The 26,828-nt window shown below is 29.6% G+C and overlaps 1 protein-coding gene across 16 annotated transcripts in view; it reads right to left on the minus strand.

Moving 5' to 3' along the window:
* Window positions 1-565: 565 nt before the first annotated feature.
* The window catches only part of LOC139496231 (hydroxysteroid 11-beta-dehydrogenase 1-like protein), a 98,720-nt gene continuing 72,457 nt past the window's right edge, over window positions 566-26,828 (minus strand). For 14 of the 16 annotated variants that reach the window (XM_071284712.1, XM_071284713.1, XM_071284711.1 and 11 more), the window contains 6 exons: window positions 15,654-15,733; window positions 7,376-7,506; window positions 6,490-6,588; window positions 5,502-5,715; window positions 3,176-3,313; window positions 566-2,233 (listed from right to left, as the gene is read on the minus strand). In XM_071284712.1, coding sequence (XP_071140813.1) covers window positions 2,004-2,233; window positions 3,176-3,313; window positions 5,502-5,715; window positions 6,490-6,588; window positions 7,376-7,506; window positions 15,654-15,733 — 892 coding nt within the window. In that variant the 3' untranslated portion in view covers window positions 566-2,003. Of the gene's footprint in view, window positions 2,234-3,175; window positions 3,314-5,501; window positions 5,716-6,489; window positions 6,589-7,375; window positions 7,507-15,653; window positions 15,734-24,067; window positions 24,099-24,150; window positions 24,192-26,828 lie in introns of those variants that run through there. The other 2 variants (XM_071284723.1, XM_071284725.1) reach the window with 2 other exon arrangements.

Consider the following 26,828-nt stretch of genomic DNA (forward strand, 5'->3'; position numbering starts at 1 on the left):
GAACAAAATGACCTTTGTTGTATGGACAAGTGGAAATCAAGTTTACTTAAGGGAGTTTGCTTCTCAGTTTCAAAGTAATTAACTTTTCAAAACATTAGTTTATATTGACAGAGGATTAATTAAGGAATCAAAAGAGCAAAAAAATATATATAGGTCATCGTGCTTGTTTTTGAGATATTAGCCATGGAAATTTTGGCGGGAAAATATTCTCTCTTGACTTTTCATAGCTTTATCACAAGTTAAAGTTCTCAAAAACTATTAAAAAATAATTAAAATTTTATAAGACTTTAACAGATGGCTTATCATCATACATGTAAAAGATTTACAAAAAGAAAAATGGGGGTCACCGGGCAACTTTTTTCAAGGCATTCAAATGGATAAAACCAGAGGATTCCGAAAATCTGACAAAAAATCCAAAACATGACAAGCCAGCTTCCTTAACAGCATTATGAGTTAAAATATTTATTTATACAAATATAAAACCTCGTTACAATATTTTGAAAAATTTATGGCGTTTGGTTTCATAAAGAGTTTGGAAGGGAAGGTTTATTCTTTATTTATTTCACACATTATTCCTTATTAATTATTTTGTGAGCCTGATTCTCTCTAATCTTTATTTCTTGGTCAAATTTGTCTTTATTCTTTGTTTTGTTAGCCATTTATTTAGCTCATTATGTTTATTCTGTAAACTCCATCCAGAGCCTTGTACATACAATAAATCAACATTACAATAATTGAGGACATGTCTATTATCTTTTTTCTTCTATAAAATTAACATTTCTTTATTAATTCTCAAACCTCTAAAAAATATCAACCATAAGCATTACTATGTAGAAATATAGTTAGACATTGATTCAATACCCTGTAGCTAAAATTGAACCTACTATAAAATGCCCCTCAAAAAAAATCCTTCTTTAGAGATTAATTGATCAAAATCTAAAGGGAAAAAATTATTATTTTTTCAATTGTCTTTCATTTTCCACCGACGGTCAAATTGCTATGTCAAAGGAATTTAAATTTGTGCATTTCTTCGTAGTAAGGTTTTAAGGTCTCCCCCTACCGATGCAATTTTAAATTAGTATGGGTCAAACATGAAATTTTTTCATCTTAATTTACTTTTAAATTTCAACCAATTTACAATATTTGACATAAGCAGTAACAAAATTAGGTAAGCAATATTATTAGGAACAAAAATAACATATAAGTTAGGCTATATTGTTCTTTGGGTGATTTTTTACTTAAGCACATGACAGTCATTCCAAAAGTACACAAAACATATTGAATTCATAACAGTTGCATAACATAAAAAAGCTGTATTTAATACATAACTGCATATTATATTTTGCCTGTTCAGCAAACAAATTTGAATTTGATTTTACAATATAATATTTTTTTTAAGTTGCTGATTCTTGCTTTACATGTGATTTTGAGGATTAACTAGTTGGCTAAGGGACAATAACATAAGTGACAAGTGACAAATTGGATAGAAGGTATAAAGATTACTAATTTTTTTTTTAAATGCACTATATTTTCATTTGTTTCTATTAGACTCCCTTATAAAATTATCTGGATTTCAGATCTAAGTATTTTTGAAACCCAGAAATTTATCAGTAAAATATGAGCTATTGTTTTTTTTAGCAAAGTGTAAGAGACAAGTAACCCGAGTAAAACTGTGATCTCAAATAAAAACATTTAAATCTTTAAAATCATGTAGCCCGTGTTAACGAAACTAAACATATAGCTCTACTGACTAAAAGCTAGCATATTAAATAGTCACCACAAGGTAACTTAGTCAAGGGGGATAACTTAGTCAAGGGAGATAATTTAGTCAAGGGAGATAACTAAATATCGAATTTTCTCTAAAACTCTATTTTCTATTGCTATGAGTATAGAGGATTTCATATGTTTGGACTGGACTCGTTACTGCAGTGATGAACAATAATTCACATTGCAAGCTTTAACAAGTACATTTGACTAGAAAATATTTTTTACAGAACACATTTTCAACTTGTTGTGTAGACCCATCTGTTTATATAGTCCACAGTCCTTGGCAATAAATCTCGTAACAATGTCAATACTCTTGTTTCCATATAAGGAAAATATATCTCTCTCGCTCGTAAAGCTCCGCCTCTTATTATTGCATAGGCAGCATCTGGAGGTTCAGCAGCTTTTATGTATTTAAGTAAAAAATGTTGTCCAAAATTTCTCAATTCTGATATAGCACTTTCTGTACCTGAAAATAAGTGAGAAAAAAAAGATAATTTAACATCAAATTCAAAACAGACAAAAGTAACAAAAATAATAAAAATTTAAGTTCATATCTTCATATTTTTAAATAACACCTAAATACATTTGATACACCCCATACAAGCTAGTGAACTGTCACCAAAAAGTGTTTGAAAAACAGAGGTGAACAAGAAAGGATATGGTCAAGTGAACATGGTCTGAAAGACATGCTCAATTGGCAATCATTCTTTATGCCAAAAATAGTTGTGCTATTACTCAAAATGAAATAATTTGATTGAAATACTTGCACAACGGAACCATAAAAATGAGATCAAGAACAAAAAGCATATGCTAGAATTAAACGTTAAATCATTAAGATTTGGTTTTCCAGATATGAACTATCTTACTGTTCTTGAGACAGGAATATAAAGCTGTACAAATTAATAGAATAATCTGAATTGAGTGAGTTTAGATACTGACAATTTTTGTGGATAAATTTTGTGCATATCAATTTTTGTTTCTATTTTTAACCAAATTTTGATATTTCAACCTAAAGAAAATGTGTCTTTGTTGAATTTTTTGTTAACATTTAACTTAACAATCCTTAGAAAATTCAACCATTACAAACAACAAATAATCAATATATATGTATTTAGCACCATTTAGGATTATTGCTATTTTGTGCATTTTTCCTTTGATCTTTTTTTGTGATAATTTTTCATATCATGCTACTCGCTTGAGATAGACAATTATCCCTAAAAAATAAGGGGGCAAGCATTCCTAATGAATTTTGACAACCTAGTCATTGGTAAAATAGCGATAAACAGATAATCATTGGTCATCTCAACTCAATTGCTTTTCTTCTCTTTTGCTGTACCGGCTCAAGCAAGAAAATCAATCTTGGTGAGATGATCAACGATAATCTACAATTACGACATATTTGACTTACCTACTAAGCCAATAACACATAAAGTTATTGACACATCACAGTTCCTTAGAGCAAATTCTTGTCGAATACTTCCAAAAAATCCATCTAATGCAAACTTTGTAGAGGAATAAACACCAGAAAATGGCTGAGCAACTTTACCTGAAAATGAAATTATTCAAATATTGTGACAAGGGAGATAATACAACCTTTGAGGAGGAAAAAACACCAGAAAATGACTGAGCTACTTTACCTGAAAATGAAATAATTCAAATATTGTGACATGGGAGATAATACAATCTTTGTAGAGGAAAAAACACCAGAAAATGGCTGAGCAACTTTACCTGAAAATGAAATAATTCAAATATTGTGACATGGGAGATAATACAATCTTTGTAAAGGAAAAAACACCAGAAAATGGCTGAGCTACTTTACCTGAAATTAAAATATTTCAAACATTGTGACAAGGGAGATAATACAGGAATAAACACCAGAAAATGACTGAGCTACTTTACCTGTAAATAAAATAATTCAAACATTGTCACAAGGGAGATAATCCAATCTTTGCAGAGGAATAAACACCTGAAAATGGCTGTAAATAAATTAATTCAAATATTGTGGCAAGGGAGATAGTACAATATTTGTAGAGGAATTAACACCTGAAAATGGGTGAGCTACTTTACTGGTAAATAAAATAATTCAAACATTGTGACAAGGGAGATAATACAATATTTGTAGAGGAATAAACAGAAAATTGGTGAGCAACTGTACCTATAAATAAAATAATTCAAAATTGTGACAAGGGAGATAATACAATAGAGGAATAAACACCAGAAAATGGGTGAGCTACTTTACCTGTAAATAAAATAATTCAAACATTGTCACAAGGGAGATAATTCAATCTTTGTAGAGGAATAAACACCTGAAAATGGCTGTAAATAAATTAATTCAAACATTGTCACAAGGGAGATAATCCAATCTTTGTAGAAGAATAAACACCTGAAAATGGCTGTAAATAATATAAATCAAACATTGTGACAAGGGAGATAATACAATCTCTGCAGAGGAATAATCAACAGAAAATGGCTGAGCTACATAGATTAAACATCTGAAAATGACTGAGTTATTTTATTTGCAAATAAAATAATTCAAATATTGTGACAAGGGAGGTAACAAAAAACAAGAAATGTTTTGAAAGTATGCAATTTATGTACAAATTCAATAAAAATATACACTTCACACATACAATAATATGAGACCAATCCTAACTAATGAGCTCCTCATTGTTGTTGGTGGATGGCACAATTAATGAGGCTTGAGGGTATAAAATCAGAAGAAAAAAAAAACATTTGTTTTTCATTACAAATTTTATTTATTACCTTTAGTAGTTGTTACTTTATCATATGGTACAAAAATCATTAAAAAAAATCTATTCATGTTGGCCCCAGATAACATTTAAAATGTATAAATCATTGAAAAAGTTCCAAATTATCTCCCTTTGGTGGAAAAATGCCATTTTTTGGCATTAAAATTGAAACATCTTTTTGCACTGATTGTTGACCTATATGTTTTATTATAATTTCCAAATAAGCTGTACTTAAACTAAACTATTGTAAAATTTGAGTGATTTCTGTAATAAATTTCTTTTTTTATTTTGATACAACCTTTATTTCTCCTATTAGTTCAACAGAAAAAAGCACCTTTACAAAAATGTTTGCTTCTTACAAAGGCAGATTGTGAGCACAAATGAATGGTGAACCCATTTTTTTTATTTTATTTTTCTATTTACTGTAAGATAAAGTTCATTTAAGAAAAATATAAACAAATCTTATATTAAGACCCGCGAGCCCCCTTAATGATAATTTTAGATAATCAGATATACAATGGTAATTTTTGTTAATCTTTTATTGAAGTTGTGTTTGCTCATGACACATGACAAAACTTTTGCACTAAAGCAGCAAAGAACAATCATCAATGAGTTAACTGTGGGATACATTTATGTTTCATGGATACAAGGTTTCATAGATTGATGGAAAAAAAGATATATCTGTTTTATGGTCGGGTTGTTGTCACTTTGACATATTCCCCATTTCCTTTCTCAATTTTATACTTTTCATATTTTATTTTGTATAACCTATGCCAATAGTAATTTGTACTTTCACAACCTGGTGTACCTATTTGTCACAAAATCCATGAAATTGGTATCCAACAAATAGTAATAAAACTACAGCAAGTGTCCTATGATATTTTACAAACCTGCTAATGAAGACACGACTACAATACTTCCACGAGATTCTTCCAATAGAGGTAATGCATGAGACGTGAGATGTACATAAGATTTATATCATACCTGCTAAAGAAGACACGACTACAATACTTCCACGAGATTCTTCCAATAGAGGTAATGCATGAGACGTGAGATGTACATAAGATTTATAATTAACATCCACAATTTTATCCATCCGTGTGAGATTATCCACAGTTCCTCTCCACATGCCTAACGGAATCACGATGATATGATTTAATACTAAGTAATCAATTCCTCCCAACTTGACATGGGCTTCCTAAAATAAACATAAATAACATTCAAGAACAATGGTATACATTAAAGAAAGATTTTTTTATATTTTTTTTATTTGAAGCAAAAATCTACTTTTCTATGCAATAAGATTTTTTTCATTTGTATACTTTCATTTGTTAAGATTTATCTCCCCTTAATCTAATAGTAACAATTCTATTATCCATTTAGTAAATTTATATTGCTTTTTGCATTATAGAATACACTTATGGCTTGTTTGTTAGAATTTAAGCTATCTATCAAATGAAAATTAGCATTTGTACTTATCATGGGTAACACAAGCAACAGAACGCGAGTTCTCTTTTGGAACACAGGAGTTAAACCTTTTTTGTGGGTTTTGTGTTCTTCAGACTTTTAGTCAGTTTCTATCAAGTATTTTGTATACTGCTGTAGTCCATGGTGTTGTCTTTTACCCCCTTTAATTTCAAATTTTGATTTTGTTTAAGGTGGTAAACTTTAATTTTTTTTGTAACATATTTGTAAGTATTTACCATCTTGAAGCTTATTTATTCGCCATGCTCTGTGCAAGTTGGTGAAAAAATCATGTGCAATTTATCCTTAATTTATCAATTCATGGTGAAATGAATATTATAATCATGTCACATTAACTTGACAACAAATAATGTAATTATCAACTTTATCTGTACTATCGACTGTTTAGAGTTATCTCCCCTACTACTGAAACAATTCAAGTGGGAATGGTGATAGTTCTGTGTACAATTCTAAGATATCAATATAAAGTTTTTGCACTACAATATACCCTTATGACTAGTTCTGTAGAAGTTAGGTTACTCATATCAGCTGATATATAATGGTAAATTCCATCTGGTCGGCCCAGTTCTTTACATTTAGCAACAACCTGAAAAATATACATATTTTATTTAAGGGTATATTTTGAATGAAAAAAGCAATTTCTATACAACTATAATGAACTCTTACATCTGTGTTAAAATAAACTATTATGCTCATTTAGCCTCAACTTCTTCATATTCTTACAAACTTTAATTCCCTGTACTAAAGTTTTTTTTTATTGTTCTCTATATTTTGTAAATTTTGAAAATTTTGTGTGCATTTACAATTGCAATTGTTGAGCTATAAACAGAAATGAGAAATAAATCATTTTTATATCAGTAAATGGGGACTGCATACAAATAAAGCTACCCAAATACATAATGACAGTTTTAATTTTCGTTAAAACCATTCCTTTCAATTTCCTCTGACAATACATGTAATAAAAACATTTCAAAATATATAAAACATGTTTAAGGTGGAAATTACATGCTATATTTTTTCTTAATTTAAGTCAACGAATTATCACAGCTTCATCTAAGATCTAGTCAAGTAGTTATTAGGCCTGCTTTTGCTTTTGGCAATGATGGTCAAAAAGGGAGGTCACAAGATTTGTACAATCAGAACCAAACTGAACTAGTTTCTTGTTTTTATAAAGATTAGATCATTGGTTTTCCTGTTTGAATCATTTTACACTAGTAATTTAGGGCCCTTTATAGCTTGTTGTTCAGTGAGAGTCTAGGCTCTGTGTTGAAGGCCGTACCTTGACCTACAATGGTTTACTTTTATAAATTGTTATTTGGATGGAGAGTTGTCTCATTGGCACACATACCACATCTTCCTAAATCTAGTAATACCTCTTGTAGTTTTTGTTCTCGCCTAGCAGTAACAATTACATTGGCTCCCATCTTTGCATAGTGATAAGCCATCTGTTCTCCTATACCTGCTGATGCTCCAGTTATAAGAACTCTCTTTCCTTTCAACAAATCTGGAAGAAAAATGAAACTAAAGTTAGAATCAACACCAAATATTTTTTGCTTTTTTAAACATAATTTTTAATCTTTACTTTTACCTGTTGTTTCCAATTTTAACAAAACAAGAATGTGTCTGTAGTACACAGTTGCTTCACTCACACTATCATTTTCTATGTTCAGTGGACCGTGAAATGCATGTTTTAACAAGAATGTGTCCCCAGTACATGAATGCCCAACTCACACTATCATTTTCTATGTTCAGTGGACTGTGACATTTGGGAAAAAACTCTAATTTGGCATTAAAATTAGAAAGATCATATCATAGGACACATGTGTACAAAGTTTGAAGCCGATTGGACTTCAACTTCATCAAAAACTACCTTGACCAAAAACTTTAACCTGAAGCGGAACAGATGGACGAACGAACGAACGGAGGGACGGACAAACAAATGGATGGACAGACTCACAGACCAGAAAACATAATGCCCCTCTTCTATCATAGGTGGGGCATAAAAACTCTAATTTAGCATTAAAATAGATCATATGTGTACATGTACTAAGTTTCAAGTTGATTAGACTACAACTTCATCAAAAACTACCTTGATCAAAAACTTTAACCTGAAGCGGGACAGACAGACGAATGGATGCATTAGATTGTTTACTCAAATTTAACACTGAAGAATTACTTCAGTATCTTTCAGTCAAACATGAAGGTTCAAACCATAGTTATTTCAATACACCAACAAAACATTAATATAATTGATCCAAACCTTTTTTTTCTTTTAATATAAAAGTTTTCAGTCTAACAGGTTTTGTATTTTTACATTTAACTAGGTGACTTAATAATCAGATATACCACTGTCCATTTTATTGCAAAACATAATAATTTTGTGAATGAAACCACCAAAAACCCACACCTTTCTAAATGATGTATTTACCCTACAAGGTATTGGTATTTTCATACCTGATTTGGTGACTATCAGTTTTTCACATCAATTAATTCGATTGTCTGCTTTTTATTTCTATTTTATATGAATTTGGTTAAATATACTTACCATGAAATTACATTTATATTATATAGAATATGTTTGCTTTCACAACATGTTCTCATCGCAATTAACTAGGTGATTAAAAATTACATCCATGAGATGTACTCACCTACGTCATAGTTCACCTGTGTAACATACACTAGCTTTAGTTTTAATTTTTGCGTTCAAGAGAACGCATGTTTCTCGTCGGCAAGGATTTTTAACAGTTTACTGTTGAAAATCCTTATGTTTTATAAAAGACATTATTTGTTTTTCGGAATATCGGTATACGATTAATTTAATGTGAATCAGAATACAGCGCTTCTGTCAAGTTTCTGATATGCACGTTTTCGTCATTTTTACAGCTTACGAGTCTGGAAATACGACGACATAGAAAATGACCTTTGTTTAGCCGCCATTTTCAAACATTAAATCGGGTCCGAGGAAAGGCAGAATTTAGCTGTCAAAATCGGACATGTTACGTGAGTGCTACGTTTTTAAAAAGATATATATTTAAACGGATGTTTATTTCTTTTTTCACGCTCAGCTGACCGGATTTTTCACTGCATTAGAGCAATGCTACGAAACGGGTCGAGTGTAAAGTTTGGATAAAGTCGATTGTTTACAATTTGCAGTCTGTTCACGAGACTGTGTAAACATATCACTATATTAAAATCAGAATAGGTATTTTGACCAGATCTGATTGTTTTTCATGTGGAAAACGTCCGTATGGGAGCGTATACCACTATTGTCACTAGAACCTCAATATTGGTTCGATTGTTTACAATTTGCAGTCTGTTACGTGTACACCTGGTACACGAGACTGTGTAAACACATAACTATTAAATCAGAATAGGTATTTTGACCAGATCTGATTAATTTATTTTAATGTGGATAACGTCCGTATGGGAGCGTATACCACTATTGTGACTAGAACCTCAATTGGTTCAATAAATTTCAATCAGAAAAGGGAATCTGCCCATTTCTGATTGTTTTATTTGGAAAACGTTCCATACAGGGAGCGTAGACCAACAGTGATACTGTTTTAACAGTTGATAAATACATCACAATCAGAATAGGGATTTTGCCCACAACTGATGATGTTTATTTGGTTAACCTTCCATTCAGGGAACATAAACCATATTTATTGAAAATAAAACGTGCTCAATGGATCACTATATAGACTTAAAATAGAATAGGGATTTTGCCCAAGTCTATTTGATTAATGTTGACATGTTTCATACAGGAAACATAGGAACTAGAACAACATGCATGATTTAGAATCTATAAGTTGCATTCATTCTAATAAAATACAGATTTGATATCTTACATAAAATTAAATCATAACTATTTATTGATTGCACATTGATATTTATGGAGCATAGAATTGCACGTGGATGATTGTTGCAAATAAAATAAATTAGAATCAGACTTAAGTGAACTTAAGTCCAGGTCTATCCGACTTTTCTAGACATCCTTCCACCCAGGGAACATTATGTCTACTTTTATTATATTTTAAAACAACACAAGCATAGCTAATATTTGGTTGCACATTGTTTTTTGTGATGAACCAACAGTTTAGTCAATTAACATATTTGCTCATATTGAAAATATATTGAACAAGTGTCTGGAAATAGTCAAGACAGATATTAAAGACACTAAAATGATACATTGTTATCTAGTACAATACAAATGTGATTGTAGTTTAAGCATACCAATACATACTTCTTTTAAATATGTCCAGTTTAAATCAGGACAGTAATTCTTAGAAGCCTGAAATATTTTTCCAGAACAGCAAATTGCTGTAAATATTTAATTAATTTTTTTACTGATAAATAATTTTCCAATGCTCTAACAGACATGGAGACAGTAAGAATGGAGCACTGTTCTAAATACAGTTGATAGCTTGTGACAACTCTTTTTACTAATATTAAATTTCATGGTCAGTTTACTTATGACAAGAAGAACATGAATATTATAAGTATGAACTGCTATAACCAATTGTTTGTTTTTGTCGGCAGTAAGGAAACAAAGGCTTTTATATGTTTTTATGTAAACATTAGATTGTCTATTGAATAAAGAGTTTAGGGGATGCCATGATGCATTTCACAAAGACTCATTCAAGGTAATGGCTTATGTATTGATTACATAATTCAGAGTGTACATTGCCAATGCATTTATTAAATATAATATGTACTAATTCTGTTTTGTTTTGAGTACACAAAAAAGAGGTGATAACGTAAGACTTAAGAGACTATCTTACCCTCACTATATGGGAATCACTGTCAAATTATACATATATCTTCCAATCATGAAAGCAAAAGGAGTTTGGATGCTCTTTTTAAGATAGAAAATTATGCCTTAATTTACATCTTAAGTTTTCTAAGCAATGCCAACAGATGGGCAAGTTTCTGCTATAAGGATTCATTCATTGGGTCTGTTTTATTCTTAATGTGAGATTGGTAGAACCCAACAGTTTATGCAATGGCTACACATTGTTTTTCCTAGAGTTAAATATTGATTCAGAATTCTGAAGTATAGAGGACTCAAATATGCTGATTTATAGAAACAAGATTATCATTAATTTAGATCTTGTAAAAAAAAAAAAATTAGTAAAATATTGGTAAATAAATAAATAAGATTTAAAGCATTGTGGATGCAGGATTTATTTAAAATGCTAGACATGGTCTAGGAAATTGAAGTAGTTCTCAAAATTTGAAACTATCTATTATACAGATCTTTATATAAACCTTTTATTTAGTCAGTCTTTACGAGATGCAGAAAAAAAGAAGAGGTTTTTTTTTTTGGAGTAACACATGATGTACCAATATAAACATATAATATATATACATTTCAGTTGGTTCTCAAATTTTAGCACCAGTGTAGAAGCAGTTAATCTAACAGCAAAATGTAGGAAAAGCAATTTATTTAAAAGACTGATTAATAGTTAGCAAATAGCTTTCAATAGTCTAAGAATAGTACATGGAAGTAAAATATAGTATGATAATTCCATGATTATATCAAATCAAATGCGAGACATTTTCTTAATTTTATACCTAAATATTAAAATGTCACTGTTTATTTTTTATTTTTGCTCATTATAAGCATAAAGTTACAAAAATCTAGTCTGGTCAAAGTCAAGTTGTGTATTATCTATATGCAGGAAGGTTTCCGAATGCATGTGATTTTAACCTCGGAATTGATGGTAATTATTCACTTTTCAATTTCCATATTACCAGCCAGAATAATATAAATATATAGCATAGAGTTAGTATCTTATGCAAGAATATGCTACACAAAATTGAAATGTGTTTATTTTAAACAATTACTTTGAATTTTGATTCAATTTTGTTTTTTGAAAGATGTGATTATTTAAATCACATTAATTTTGTTTTTGCCAAATCTGGGGACAAATGCAAAATTCTTCCGAGTGACTAAGTTAACCAAATGACTGGGTTGAAGTCACAAAATACTACCAAAAGCTGTTTGGTTGATATATATTAAATCATATCAGAATGTATAGGATTCAGATGAGGTGAACCAAGACAGAAATAAAATGAGCATTTTTGATAGTGAAACCATTTCTGAAATAACTAAGAACACTTAAGGATACTGCAAGTTAGTACAAGTGTTTTCCATATTGCCAAACAAGTGTTTTTCTTTAAATACAACTATAGAACTATATTTGACAAGTTGCATTTTAGTATTTCTGATAGCGAAATAATTTCTGAAATTAATATAAACAATTATCAAGAGCAACATACAAGAGTTGTTCATTATGTCAAATTTTTGTTTCTTTAAATTTGGAACTGTACATGGCAAGATATTCTAGAAAGTTAACCGTTGTCAAATGTTAATTAGAAATATCAAAACATTTTATTTTAGACAGATTTTTCATAGCTGGAGAAAATCATCTGTTAGCATTCTTTTTGGACTTATAAGGACAACAATCATGGCTTTAATTCAGCTCAACATCCAAATGTTCTGTGGAAGCAGTATATCAATGGAAACATGTATACTGAAACTTTTCCACTGATTTGTCCATTTCTGTATTTTTACACTTGAGTAGTCCAATACAAAACAAAAATATTGGTCATGGTTGAAATGGTAGACATTGTATTCAAAGGTTCTACCACTCATAGAAATTTTATCAGATTTTTAAAATTAAGTCAGTTTAGAGAATTGTCGTTATACAATAGTACAAGACTTCTCTTGATGAAAATATTTTATTCTAAATCTATAAAATATTAAGAGTAGTATATCTAGCAGAGAAGCAAATTCTCAGGGACTATAACTTTAAAAAAAGTTTAAAGATTAATCCAGATTTAGCATAATCATGAAACAACTTTGGTTTGAGTCTTTAATAAACTTTGATTGTATTAAGGACACCTATTTACAAAGTATATTTTAATTGATTATAATTCTTTAATTAAGTAGAAAAGAATTTATTTCGAAAGATGTGATATTGATCAGGTTATCAAAAGATGACAGCAATCATATATTATCTGTTATTATATTAATATAGAGAAAACAATGGAAAGTTAAAGAAAGATAATAATGTTTCCAAATAAACTTAAGTTTCAAAGTGGAAAGTAATGAAATTAAGGTTGGATTATTTCTTGTCGATTTGTACAAGCAACAAGAACAACCTATTCAGAAATAAATGCTTATTTACTGTTGCATAAATATTACAACACATTTAGCTCATAATGAAGGAGCTTTAATATAATTATTTCTATACTGACCTGCAGATTATTTATTCATCAGATATAGAAAGATGGGGTATATATATACATGTGAGTGCCATTGAGACAACTCTACATCAAGTCTATTAATTTTGCATACTTGTATTTATACAATCTGCAAAGTTTGCCATTGATACATATAGTTATGCAGCATAGCTTCATTGTATAATAAATTCAGTAATTTCGGTTTTTACTAATATCCGTATTTACAAAATTTAATGGAGTTACTTTTTAAAAAATTTCACATAATTTTTTATATGTTGAAATTGTATGTGTGTGAGAGAATTTATCCTCCACCAAATGAAATACTGCTTGTTAATCAGTAAATATTCTATATAATATAAATGTAATTTCATGGTAAGTATATTTAACCAAATTCATATAAAATGGTAATTTTTGAAATCTCAAGAAGAGATTTTATATGAATTTATAGGGTTAAATATACTTACCACAATCCACCACCACCCCTGGAATAAATTCAGTTTTTTGTTCACTTAATTGAAATTATTCAATTAAACGACAAATTAAAACTAAAGCTAGTGTATGTTACACAGGTGAACTATGACGTAGGTGAGTACATCTCATGGATGTAATTTTTAATCACCTAGTTAATTGCGATGAGAACATGTTGTGAAAGCAAACATATTCTATATAATATAAATGTAATTTCATGGTAAGTATATTTAACCCTATAAATTCATATAAAATCTCTTCTTGAGATTTCAAAAATTACCATTTTCTTCAAACGTGATAATGAAACACCCAAAACCCACATCTTCCTTAATGTTGATGTCTCTAACAGGATGTGCTTTTTTTCACAGTTACCTAATGACTAATACCAGATTTAATATAAACAAATTCAAGGGCAAAATAGCATAGGGGATGTAAACATCTGCTTTTTTTTATTTTTTTATAATTGTATGTTTATAAGAAAGGTGTTATATATTGTTTCCCCCCACTAAATTATATATGGGGATAAATTTAGAACAAACTTTCATTGACAACATTAATATCAATATTTATCACTTGTAATTCAAGCCCTCCAATTCTTCAGTTGAAATAAGTTTGTTAACATTGGCTTTGTCCATTTATGATATAAATATAGACTTTGTTTTGGTATAAATTTGTTATTTTTATTTTATCCCTCTCTATAAACTATTTCTACCATTAAGAACAATTCAGCCTATTTTCTCCAAACCTGGGATCTGTACCCGTTCATCTTTCTTCTTTGACAGTTCCTCCTTAATCTGTTAATGTCATTGTCGGAGTTCTCCCATTGATGAACAAGAATGTGTCCTCAGTACACGAATGCCCCACTCGCACTATCATTTTCCATGTTCAGTGGACCGTGAAATTGGGGTAAAAACTCTAATTTGGCATTAAAATTAGAAAGATCATATCATAGGGAACATGTGTACGAAGTTGAAGTCGTTTGAAGTCGATTGGACTTCAACTTCATCAAAAACTACCTTGACCAAAAACTTTAACCTGAAGCGGGACAGACGGACGAACAGACAGACAGACGGACGGACGAACGGACGCACAGACCAGAAAACATAATGCCCCTCTACTATCGTAGGTGGGGCATAAAAAGTACTTATATATTCAAGTCAGCAAATCTTAAGTATTCAGACAAAAGACTGCCCTAGATGTCACACAGAGTTGAGTTAGTAATACGACTCAGTACTAGATATCATAAGTTTAGTCAACTTATACTATAGTGTTTCCTCTATATTATAATCAAGACAAATTGCCTTACAGACTTTCTCATTACATGTAGATAAAAGAACAATACTGATTGATATAATATCATACAAATGAAATTTTAAACAAATGATTTCAAATTACTTAAACTAATCACAATGCATCTGAAGATCAGCTATTTGACGATGGAATGCTACCAAACTTCAAAGTCAATATTACAGGAACAATAATTTGAAAATTTAGGATGAGTTTTTAGGTTATTGGTTTCTATAGCGACTTTTATGAAAAAATGATATGATACATCATACTCTTGTTTACTTCCCTGTAATAATTATAATAAAGAGCTTTTAATGAGGAAGCTCACATACCAGGGATCCTCTCTCTAAAGGGGAAAGCTTATACTAGTGTCAAGGCAGTTTAATCTATGTACCTAATGATTCTTTAATTGGTTATGATTTCAGACAGTGAAATGTGACTTGGATTGAGAGTTGTCTCATTGGGACTCATACCACATCTTCTTATATCTATATTCTTGGATAAGGCAGAGTACAAGGAAAAAAACATTCATGCTTCCATTTGAATGCATACGGCGAAATAACTTGATGAAGGCACAAAGTCAATGCATGTATGTATAGATGACATAACAACATCCACAGTTAGAATGGGGATGCTAAGTGTACTAACCTGGATCAAAATCATCTATTAACCAGTATCCCACCAGTATACCTAACACAGCAGCTAATATTTTCTTCCACATGGTAAAACTGAAAGTATAAATATGCAAAATTGTATATAAGGAAGAGTATTTATGGAGAATGATGCCCCATCTTGAACAAGATTTTAAAAAGGTACATATTACAAGAATAGTAAAAGTTACACCACCAACATTCAGTCTTGGTTTGAGATTTGTTGTAATAAGCATTGTGTAAACAGATGTTTTATAACATTTGATTGAGGCAAACAAAAGTTAGAGGATGTCAGCTAGTTTTCGGATATACGATGGAGAAATTTGGGAAGCATGCATATGGATAGACAGCAAACTGACATTACAACTGTCAAGACCATATACTTAATGGACAAAAATATATTAATAAGAAGAGACGGCAACGCAACAGCAGTTTTTGATGGAATTTTGGACCTCAGTCGACAGGTTATAATTTTTGTCTAGTAATTGTTCAAGCATAACTGGTCCAGTCAGTGTTATAGAAATCACTTACACTATGAGTATTATAATCCTTTTACATCTACAAGATGGTTAATTGGTCCAGTAATTGATCAAAATTTACTGGACCAAACCATATATTACTGGACATTCCCACATGTCTGATTGACCTTGGGAATGACTGTTAGTACTGTGGATTCAGTTTTATTTGTTTAATACCAATTTTCAACATTTTTGTGGGTACATGCACAGTTGAAATTCAAATTCAAATGTTCAACAATTCACAATTTTTCTCTAGACTTTTTGTTTTTGTTTTTTTGTTTATCTTTTATTTGTTTTTCAATAGTCAGGACTTTACAATACCCCTACAATCAACACCTGACAATGGTTTTTGGGGTAAATATTGAAAGTTATATACAAGACTATCCATTTTGTTTTTTTTATAAATTTATATTCATAATACAAGAATATAGTTATTAAAGAAAAAAAGAATATAGCTGCTCTAGAATTAGAGATTGGCAAAATCAAGAAATCAAATACCAAAGAAAATGCAAGTCTTCTTCAATTCACGAAAATCATTACCAATGAAAAATAAAAAGAATTCTTAATGTTTTAAATGAAACTTCCATTTCTGTTTGACAGACCACCATACTAGTTTTATGAATGAAACTTAATGTCATACCTATGTACATAATATTGACAACTATTTGATAAACTATCAAAATCAATTGATCTATTACCTTACAGAAATCAATTATTTATGTATGTACCAGTTTTCTCACAGTTTAAATCTACTTTATTCACATAAGCATTAACAGGTTGGAAAGAAATCACTAAATGGGAGAAAATTTCTTCAAAAACATTTTTTTTTAGGAAAGTCTTTTATATTTTAAATTGGCAAATATTTAGAGAAAACCAAACAAGTAATTATATATGTATATCAAATGAAATTAATGTTCTAAATGAAGTCTTTGGTTAAGGTGGTACCCAACACTTTCACTAAAATTAATTTGGCTCGTTTAATTTTAATAAAATTTTGACAAAGTATTTACTTTGAACCTTTGACAAAAATATAAAAAATTTAAAAAAAATTGCACCAACCATTTTGTCAGAAATATTACACTGGTTATATAGCAATTTGACAAACACTGATTTTGATCATTGAGAAGCTTAATATTCCCTTAACAAAATAACGTAATTAAAACGTTTAGCCGATTTTACAGAGTTATCTCCCTGTAGTGTTAGGTGCCACCTTAAATGTAAAGTTCGGTTAATTTAACAGTACTTATTATTATACTTCAGTGTGTTTTTTCTGTATAAAAAGTAATGAAATAGTTGTACTATTTCATTCCACAGAACCATTTGCCAGTCAATAGTTTCAAAGACTATTACACCGGTTAATAGTTTCATAATCATCTTTCCCGTACTTTTCATGCTTATTTTTCATTGGACGATAATGATGTCATTGACTACTCTGCTTGGTTACGTATGCTTTGCAACGTCAAACTCCCGCTAATATTGTAAACGGTGGAATCTGTTTGTGTTGATTGTAATTTCAATTATAAGAAGCAATTATAAAAAAGAAAAAAAAATCTTCACTGGGAATTTTTTAAAGATCTAAAATATAGTACCTTATTCTTAATATGGGTTCGCTCTCCGTATATAAAAAGTGAATTTGCGTTTGGTGTATTTTAGCTAGAATTTTTTTAAGCACAGAAGCATAAGTATTTCTTGTCTTGATTGAAATTAATGAAATATTTATTAATACAAAACGAATTATAAAAAAAAGTATAGTTCATCATGTGCATATAAAGTTATGTGACATTTTTGTTTTCTTTCAGATGATATATATATATACACTTTTAGAAAATTATTGATTTGGTATATATATAAAATACTTAATGGCTGTGTTGTTCAGTATAATAAAACACCTAATGACTGGGTGTGCGGGTAATAGCAAGTTTGTTGTCCCTTCGCATACCAACTATTGCTCTCGGCTTTGCCTCGAGCAATAGTTGGTACCTCAGGGACAACAAACTTGCTATTACCCTCACACCCAGTCAATAGGTGTATACTATAAATTACAAAAAAAGAAGATGTATGAATGCCAATGAGACAGCTCTCACAAGAGACCAAAATAATACAGAAATTAACAACTATAAGCCTTCAACAATGAGCAAAGCCCATACTGCATAGTCAGCTATAAAAAATCTTTTTGTGAATAATTATGTTTGAAGCTATATGAATAATGGTATTTTCCTGGATATTTGATAGCATGGCATTGCCAAAGTCTTCCTTCGTACCTATGATAAATTTGTACCTTGTTGATCATTTCATTTATGATTCATTATCTCTATGTCCACTATATATGCAAAATTGGAATTGGAAGCCAACAAACAATGATTAATCCATAGTAGTTTTTTTTTCCTCTACACGCTGTACACAATTTTTTTTTCAAAAGTAGAAAAATCACATGAATAAAAATCCTTGCATATATGTAAAACTTGAATTTTTCCTTTTTATCTCCATCAAGTAAATTTTACAATCTTGAAATAAATCACCATGAAATGTGTTAAGAAATAAAGTATCCGTGAAAATAAGTTGGTTTACACTATTTTTAACAATCAGAAGTCCAGTGCTAATGATTTGTTACTATAAATTTTCATTGGTCAATATCTATATACTTATATTTATTATTATCCCTATTTTGTGCATTTTTCCTTTGATCTTTTTTTGTGATAATTTTCATATCATGCTTCTCGCTTGAGATGGAAAAATTATTGCTAGAAACTAAGGAGGCCACGTGGCGTTGCTAACCAAATTGACATGAAATTGACAACGTCGTCATAGGTAAAATAGCGATAAACAGATTATCATTGGTCATCTCAACTCGATTGCTTTTCTCACTTTCGCTGTACCAGCTCAAGCGAGAAAATCAATCTCGTTGAGATGATCAACGATAATCTATAATTATAATATCAACTTGACTTTTTTAACACTCTTAATTGTCATGTATTGTTTGATTCTTGTCACTTGTATCAGGGACTTTCTATACTAACTTAGTATAGAAAGTCCCTGCTTGTATATTAAGTTTGCATTTTAACCGGTCAGGGGTTAACTTTTGCAATAAAGTTAATTATAAAATTTATTTCTAAACAATAAAATAATATTTAATGAAAAACTTGCTACAATTGAAACAAGTATTTCTACTCTCTTTCTTAAGACTTGCTACTATTACATTTCTTTTATTTCTTCCTTACTATAATTTATATGTTTCCTGAAAACTGCCAATATACTTAGAGAGAGCATAAAAATTGTAAAAGGGACAAAATTAAAAAAAAATTAAAAAAATAAGGAAGGGACATGTAGCAAGTCTACTCACTTTGAATCATCAGTTCAATGTAAAATGATTATAATATTTGATTGTAATATGACTGGACATGACCTCCTGTTCTGTTTTATTGATTTAGGGTAGGTAGGGTTTGTTGTTCAAATTATTTTATTACTTTTAAAGTCTTGATGACTGACTGACAAGTTATTACAATTTTGCCCCCAGGGAGAAATAAAAACTTATTTAACATAACTAGTCATATCAAAAACACACGTCTCGTAAATTATTATATTTTTTCAAAAATATATTTTTCAATAAAACTAACCAATATAATAAGCTAGTATAATGGTTTTTTTTAATTTCAAAAAGCAATATCCATATAATTTAAACATCAATTATTTTTTCTTCTTCTAAAAGTAATATTTAGGACAAAGATATAACACAAAGTGTAAAAATGACAATTATTTTATGAACTGAAATCAAGAGATTCAGAAACCAAAAAAACTTATATAAATAGAGAATATCATCACACACTGTTGATATGGTATGTGATATTGAAAAAGCCATATGATCCCATATCATATAAATAGAGAATATCATATGGCTTTTTCAATATCACACACCGTTGATATGGTGTCTTCAACCTATGCCAACATTTGATAAAAATATATTCAACCTATGCCTACAAACAAAACACAATAGGTGTTGTTATAGTAATTATTAATTAATAAAAGGTAAAATACAGTCAGTATATTTAAGCATTAAAATTTTACTCTTTGAAAATTCAGAAACTAAAATAAAGTATTTGCAAAATTGTGTTGTAGTAAAAAATGAATAAGTAAAAAAATTCTTAAAGGACAAAAACAGTTAAATAGAATCCTTGATACTAGTAAAATTTTGTTGAAAAAACATAAAATTCTTAATAAAAAAATAGACTAAATTTCTGAAATTAAACACTTTTAAAATAAAACAATACTCAAGAAAACAAGAGTTAAAAATCTATTTCATTGGTGCAAATTTTTATAAAATTTTTGTTCATTATTTTGTTGTATTTAATATGTAACATACTTCAACAAGCAACAACATATACAAATATACCATGATACTTCAACAGATTTTTTTTTATAATCAAATTAATTTTGCAATATAAAATTTAAAATAAATATTAGATAGAATGATTTTTTGGTTCATTTAAAGGCAGCGACTTTCCAGTTGGACAGTACACCCTTAATTAACTTTATTTTAGTTAAAACATTAAAGTACTCTGTGTTTGTTTTTGTTTATTATATTGTGTTGTGTGATTTATGGTTACATTTTGTGTCTCTTATTTGGAACTTCATCATCCGAATTGATAATTTAGATATTAATAAGATAATTTGAAAAATTACTAAAAAAAAGTCCTTACTGTGTGACCAACTTTAGAAAATGTAAAAAAGGACCACTTTGTAAAGCCCACTAAGGACTAGAATATACCGTAAAACCATCCTAAGACATGTCTTACTCCTGAGATATCTTTGTGAAACTTTCCTAAGAGACCAAAGGATAACATGACACCAGTTGATTGTGCAGATGCAGCATCATATCATATTATATAGTATGACTTTTGAGACAATCATATTAGTGAAATTTGTCTACTTCTATGTATGTGTTGGAATTACATTTGTAATAGTTACCATTTATAATAGATATTTTACACGCGGCAGTATTTATTAAATACACGAGTTTCAATAGTGTATTATGTCATTGTATTTGAAGAAAACTATTTTATATTAAATTTAATATTTTGATGATATATTTTATATTATTCATGAGAATGACACTGATAGATATTAATTATGACTAGATGATTGTTCCTTTAATAAAAATCCATAAAATTCTTTTTTTTCCCTCATTATTTCATTATATTAATTTTAAACTAATTCCTATATATGAAATAGAAATCACTGCAACATACACAATTATACCTACTTTTTGTAAAAGAGTGTATATTGTGTACACTTTAACGGTAGGTTTAAACTGGTTGTAAATTGATTAGCCCCTAATTAATTTATGTTTTTATAACACTTAATCTATTACAAATTATTCAACCTATGCCAACATTTTTTCATACAATTTTATACCTAAATTTCAAAATGTTGGCATAGGTTGAATGAACCGTTGATATGGTATGTGATATTGAAAAAGCCATGATGACCCTACATCATATACATAGAGAATATCATATGGCTTTTTCAATATCGCATCCGTATCAACCCGAGACACCAATATAATCCCAAGAGCTTATTTGAGCCATTACAATGCACTATTCAGATACAATATAATAATAGGAAGAGTTCAAAGGTTCACAACATTGTACATATCTACCCATGGGCAATAACTCAAAATAATTTTATTTTTGTTCTTCAAAACTTTATATAAATATTTAAGGAAAATCCTGGTTAATATAGCACTTATATAATGTAATTTTCCAGACAGTAAATTTTTTAAGGGGCATAACTCATTTTTTTTAAAGTTGGTCAGCACGGACTGTTTTTTTTCTCAAGAAAATCATATACAGCTAGGTCAATTTCATAAATAAATTAAACTGGAAAGAATTGTACACATGAAAGTGCTTACAATGCAAACTGATAAATAATGTACTTTTTTATATGATTAATATTTCAAAGGGACACAACTCTTTACAATAGTTTATTGACACTGTTTTAAGAATTTCTATTTAGACATTGATGATATGAACCTAACATAAATTAAATAAAAATCTGGTATAGAAGTGTACATGCAAGACCTCTTTAATAGCATTTAGAAATAAATAAATTTTCAGGATTTAAATTTCATACACTAGAAGAATTATTTACTTGATAAAATTTATACAAAGCAATAAAAAATATAAATATATCATACCTAGACTATGAACTTAATCCAACATGCAATTTAAAGATAATATATCATTTAGAAATTAATAAAATATCCAATGCATGAACTTTGACCTGTCGACTTGAAAATTAATTATCTTGTATTTGTGAGAGACAGATAGCATGACACAGTGTATACACTGTTTATGCAGAAAGATATACTCTGTACAAAGTGATTCTCTAATGGGTCATAAATTATCATACAAATATATTTAGAGTCAGGCAATTTGTGGCACAGTGAAAGCTTTTGTATACTTTTAATTTACAAAGTGGAAAAGTGGCATTTTGTGGTACAGTGAAAGCTTTTGTATCCTTTTAATTTACAAAGTGGAAAAGTGGCATTTTGTGGTACAGTGAAAGCTTTTGTATCCTTTTAATTTACAAAGTGGAAAAGTAATATATTTTAAGGTGGACACTTTTTTAACCATTTAAGATAGAATAAAGTAATTTCTGTTTTCACTATTAAAGGGCTCAATGTTATACAACCGGGATGTTTGGGATTTCTTATTTTCAGTGATTTATTATAACATAACGACTTTTTCTATAATATGATATTTGATTTTTTTTGGCTTTGTGTCAATTATGAAATTTTTCATTTATAAATTATTTGTTGAGTAAATAATGATATATACTTTGTAAGATAGAGGAAGTATTCTTTATTTACTTAGTATTTCATAATAGATATAAGTAGTTCAAAAACTAGTCATAGATACATTTCTTTAAACTTTTGTACGTTAGAACATTACATTTTGTAACAAAAATACTGGAACTCTGAGGAAAATTCAAAACAGAAAGTCTGTAATCAAATGTCAAAATCAAAAGCTCATGCAAACACATCAAACAAATTGACACAATACACACTGGAATAATATAAAGTATTAGTTGAAGAGAAATGAAGACCCAAATTCAGAAAGGTTCTTGTACAAGGTTTACACGAGACGCATTTCATTTTGATATCTAATTTAAGACATAATTAACAGAATATCAACCAAATACACCCTTCCCCTACAAAACGATCATGCCTTTCAAAAGTTTAAATACAATATTCCCTAAAAAGTATATGGTATAATATTATGAATTGTTACTTTTTACACCAGGGGGACTCTTTTTACATAAAGGTATTAGACATGCCATCATGTATTTGCAACTTTTAGGGAGCATTAAATATTTCCATGTAGTGCAATTTCAGAGATTATATAACGATGCCAGGGTACAAATTTATATGTCTATCATGGTCATAAATATTTATTTACTATTATTAACATGTTTGTACACAATTGTGTACATGGTCTTTTTATATAATTAATATGAATGATCCTGTGGTTATAAACATCTAATTAAGATGTCATGTACAAATTGTATGATAGCTGGGAAATATATATGGGTTATGATTTTCCAATGAAATATATATATGGGTATAGGGATTTACGCAATAATAAAAAAAAATAAAAATTGAGGTGGTTTTTAAACCTGAGCATGATGTCGCTTTCTAAATTGGTATGTTGAGATATCCCCCCCCCCTTTTTTGGTGATTTTTTTTTATCATTTGAAAAATTATTTTACTGATCAATTACATGAAATTCATAATTTTCAATTATCTACTGTGAAACAAATGAAGTAAATTTAATGAAAAATTATAAAAAGAGAAAAATGTGTAAATAATTTAAAGCAAAAGTATATTTAATATACTTACTATGACATAATAGGTCATTTATAGTCAATTCAAGAAGTAGTACATGTAACAATACAACATCATAAATACTTCAAAGCAAGTACCTGCTTAATAATTTACAGGTAAACATCCAGGTGTTCAGCTATCAATATCTCTATACTTCCTATATGGTAATGTATATAATGGTATTGTTGATCAATATCAATTGTAAGAAACCAAAGACAGTTAAGTGTTTCAAATCTTATACTTACATTCTAAAGAATTATATAACGATACAATTTGTCTGTCAGAAAAAGAGCCTGTTATTTAATGAATGTCATTCGTTTGTTGCAGTCTGTCATATTTGTTCGACATATTACTCAGGCGCCTGTTGTTTTTTTTTTGGTAAAAAGTTTCCCATTTTCTGATGTCAGGACCTTTTAAATATAATAAAGAATGACTATTGACTATTGGTTTTGCTCATTGTTGAAGGCCGTACTGTGACCTATATATGCTTACTTCTACTGTACTCTGTTGGAACCTTGAACCATCATGAAATCGTAAAATTTTAATTCTACCAAAAAATATATAATTTTACAGGTATACTGAACAAGAAAACCGCCAATATTTTTGGGGGATTGAGAAATAATAAGTCTGATTCTACTAATTAATGTTTTTACAAAGTACTGAGGCCATATGTTATATTTTCCAAAAAGGTGTCCTACCAGTGTGAAAGATAGTTTAAGTTATCTTTCAAGTTGTAAAGATTTACTCAAACAACTTAATTAAGTTAAAGAAATTTCACTTTTACAGGGCCATCAAATTAAGGGTTATTGTACTCTGCTCCTTTATCTGAAACACCCTTATAATGACCACTTCCAGAAGAGTTATTTCATACTAGTTCTTTTTACGGTACTAAGTGCTGCATTAAATTTTGAAATATTCGATAGAATACACATTTATGATTATGATTTTATTTGTATATTTACTTTTAATTTTTATTCTTAGTAATTTTATTCAATTGCCTACTGTCACGACTGTTACCATAACATTTTACTCAAATCGTTGTACTCAAATCGGGAGCCTAAAACAATACCAGAAAAAAATTAACTGAATCCAGTACTGGATATCAATCAACAGATGCATGTTATGTTCAGCTTCTATACCCTTATAACAAAATTGGAGCTAGAAATCAACAAAAAGATCCTTGTTTTTACAAAATAATGAGGCCATATATCATTATTTCCGAAAGTTGTCCCTAAAATGGCAAAATGCATAATTACACAAATTTAATTTAAATATTAAACCTGATGAAAACAATTACAATGAATTATAGGTAAGTTCCAAAAGTTTGAAAAACCTTCATCAAATATTGACACATTTTGATTTCTTTGATAAATACATGTGCATGCTTTAGACTAGGACAGTAATACGATACCTTACTCTCCAACAAGAATCTATCCACTTAATTAAACCTTGAACAAACAAAACTTTATCTACATATATAAATATGTAAATATAGGCTCTGGTATCTCAAGCCAGGGTCAAGGTTTAAGTCTTAAATGTTTTGGATGTCGTCCTAAAAACTCACTTTACACCACAAGTTTCTGGACTAAGTTTTTCCATCATGCCATTTACTATGATCTCACCATGATCACAGGGGAAGGAATTTATAGAACACAATCTTTATTTCTAAAAGAGGGACGAAAGATACCAGAGGGACAGTCAAACTCATAAATCCAAAATAAACTGAAAACGCCAAGGCTAAAAAAGAAAAAAGACAAACAAACAAACAATAGTTCACATGAGACAACATAGAAAACTGAAGAATAAACAACACGAACCCCACCAAAAAACTAGGGGTGATCTAAGGTGCTCCGGAAGGGTAGGCAGATCCTGCTCCCCATGTGGCACCCGTCGTGTTGCTTATGTGATAACAAATCCGGTAAATAGTTTAATTCGGAAGGTCACATTCATGAAAGGGACTAACATGACACTTTCAAACATTCTTAAACATGGGACCTTCTAACATTTCTTAAACACAAGGCTTTCTAAAGTCTCGATCATATCATTTGAGTTCATGACTTCAAATTCAGACGGAGTGAGTGAGCATGTTTCCTGTTAAAGTAGGTCCAAAGATTATCAGACTTCATTTCAAAAGTGGACCACTGAAGTACACATTCACTAAAACTGGTCTGTGATTAAAGCAGTTGTTATTGTGTTGAAATAATCTCATACCCATATTTAATGTCTGTTTTCTATTTTTGTCAAGTCTGAGATTTTTGTCACAAAGGCAAACATAACAATCCTACATTGCATCAGCATCCACAAATATTCACTCTGTGGTTAAAGTTTTTGAAATTTAAATAACTTTCTTAAAGTATCTTGGATTTCTACCAAACTTGGACAGAAGCTTATTAATGATCATAAGATAGAGAATCAGTGGCTGATCCAGCCATTTAAAAAAAAGGGGGGGGGGGGGGGTTTCCCAACCCAGAGTAAAGGGGGGGGTTCCAACTATATGCTCCCATTCAAATGCATTAATCAGTCAAAAAAAAAGGGGGGTTCCAACCCCCAGAACCCCCCCCCCCCTCTGGATCCGCCACTGAGAATCCAGAAGTAAATTTAGAAAAAAAAACAAGCATGTTTATCCTTATTTTACTTATAAATTGACTTAATTTTTCTGCCAGATAACATTAATTTCACTCTGTGGTTTAAGTTTTAAAAGTTTTAACCTTCTTAGAATATCATGGATTTCTAAAAAAAAAATAATGAACAGAAGCTTGTTTTTGATCCTCAAAGA

Source organism: Mytilus edulis, chromosome 11 (genome assembly GCF_963676685.1).
Source record: "Mytilus edulis chromosome 11, xbMytEdul2.2, whole genome shotgun sequence".
In the NCBI taxonomy this organism is placed as follows: Eukaryota; Metazoa; Mollusca; class Bivalvia; order Mytilida; family Mytilidae; genus Mytilus; species Mytilus edulis.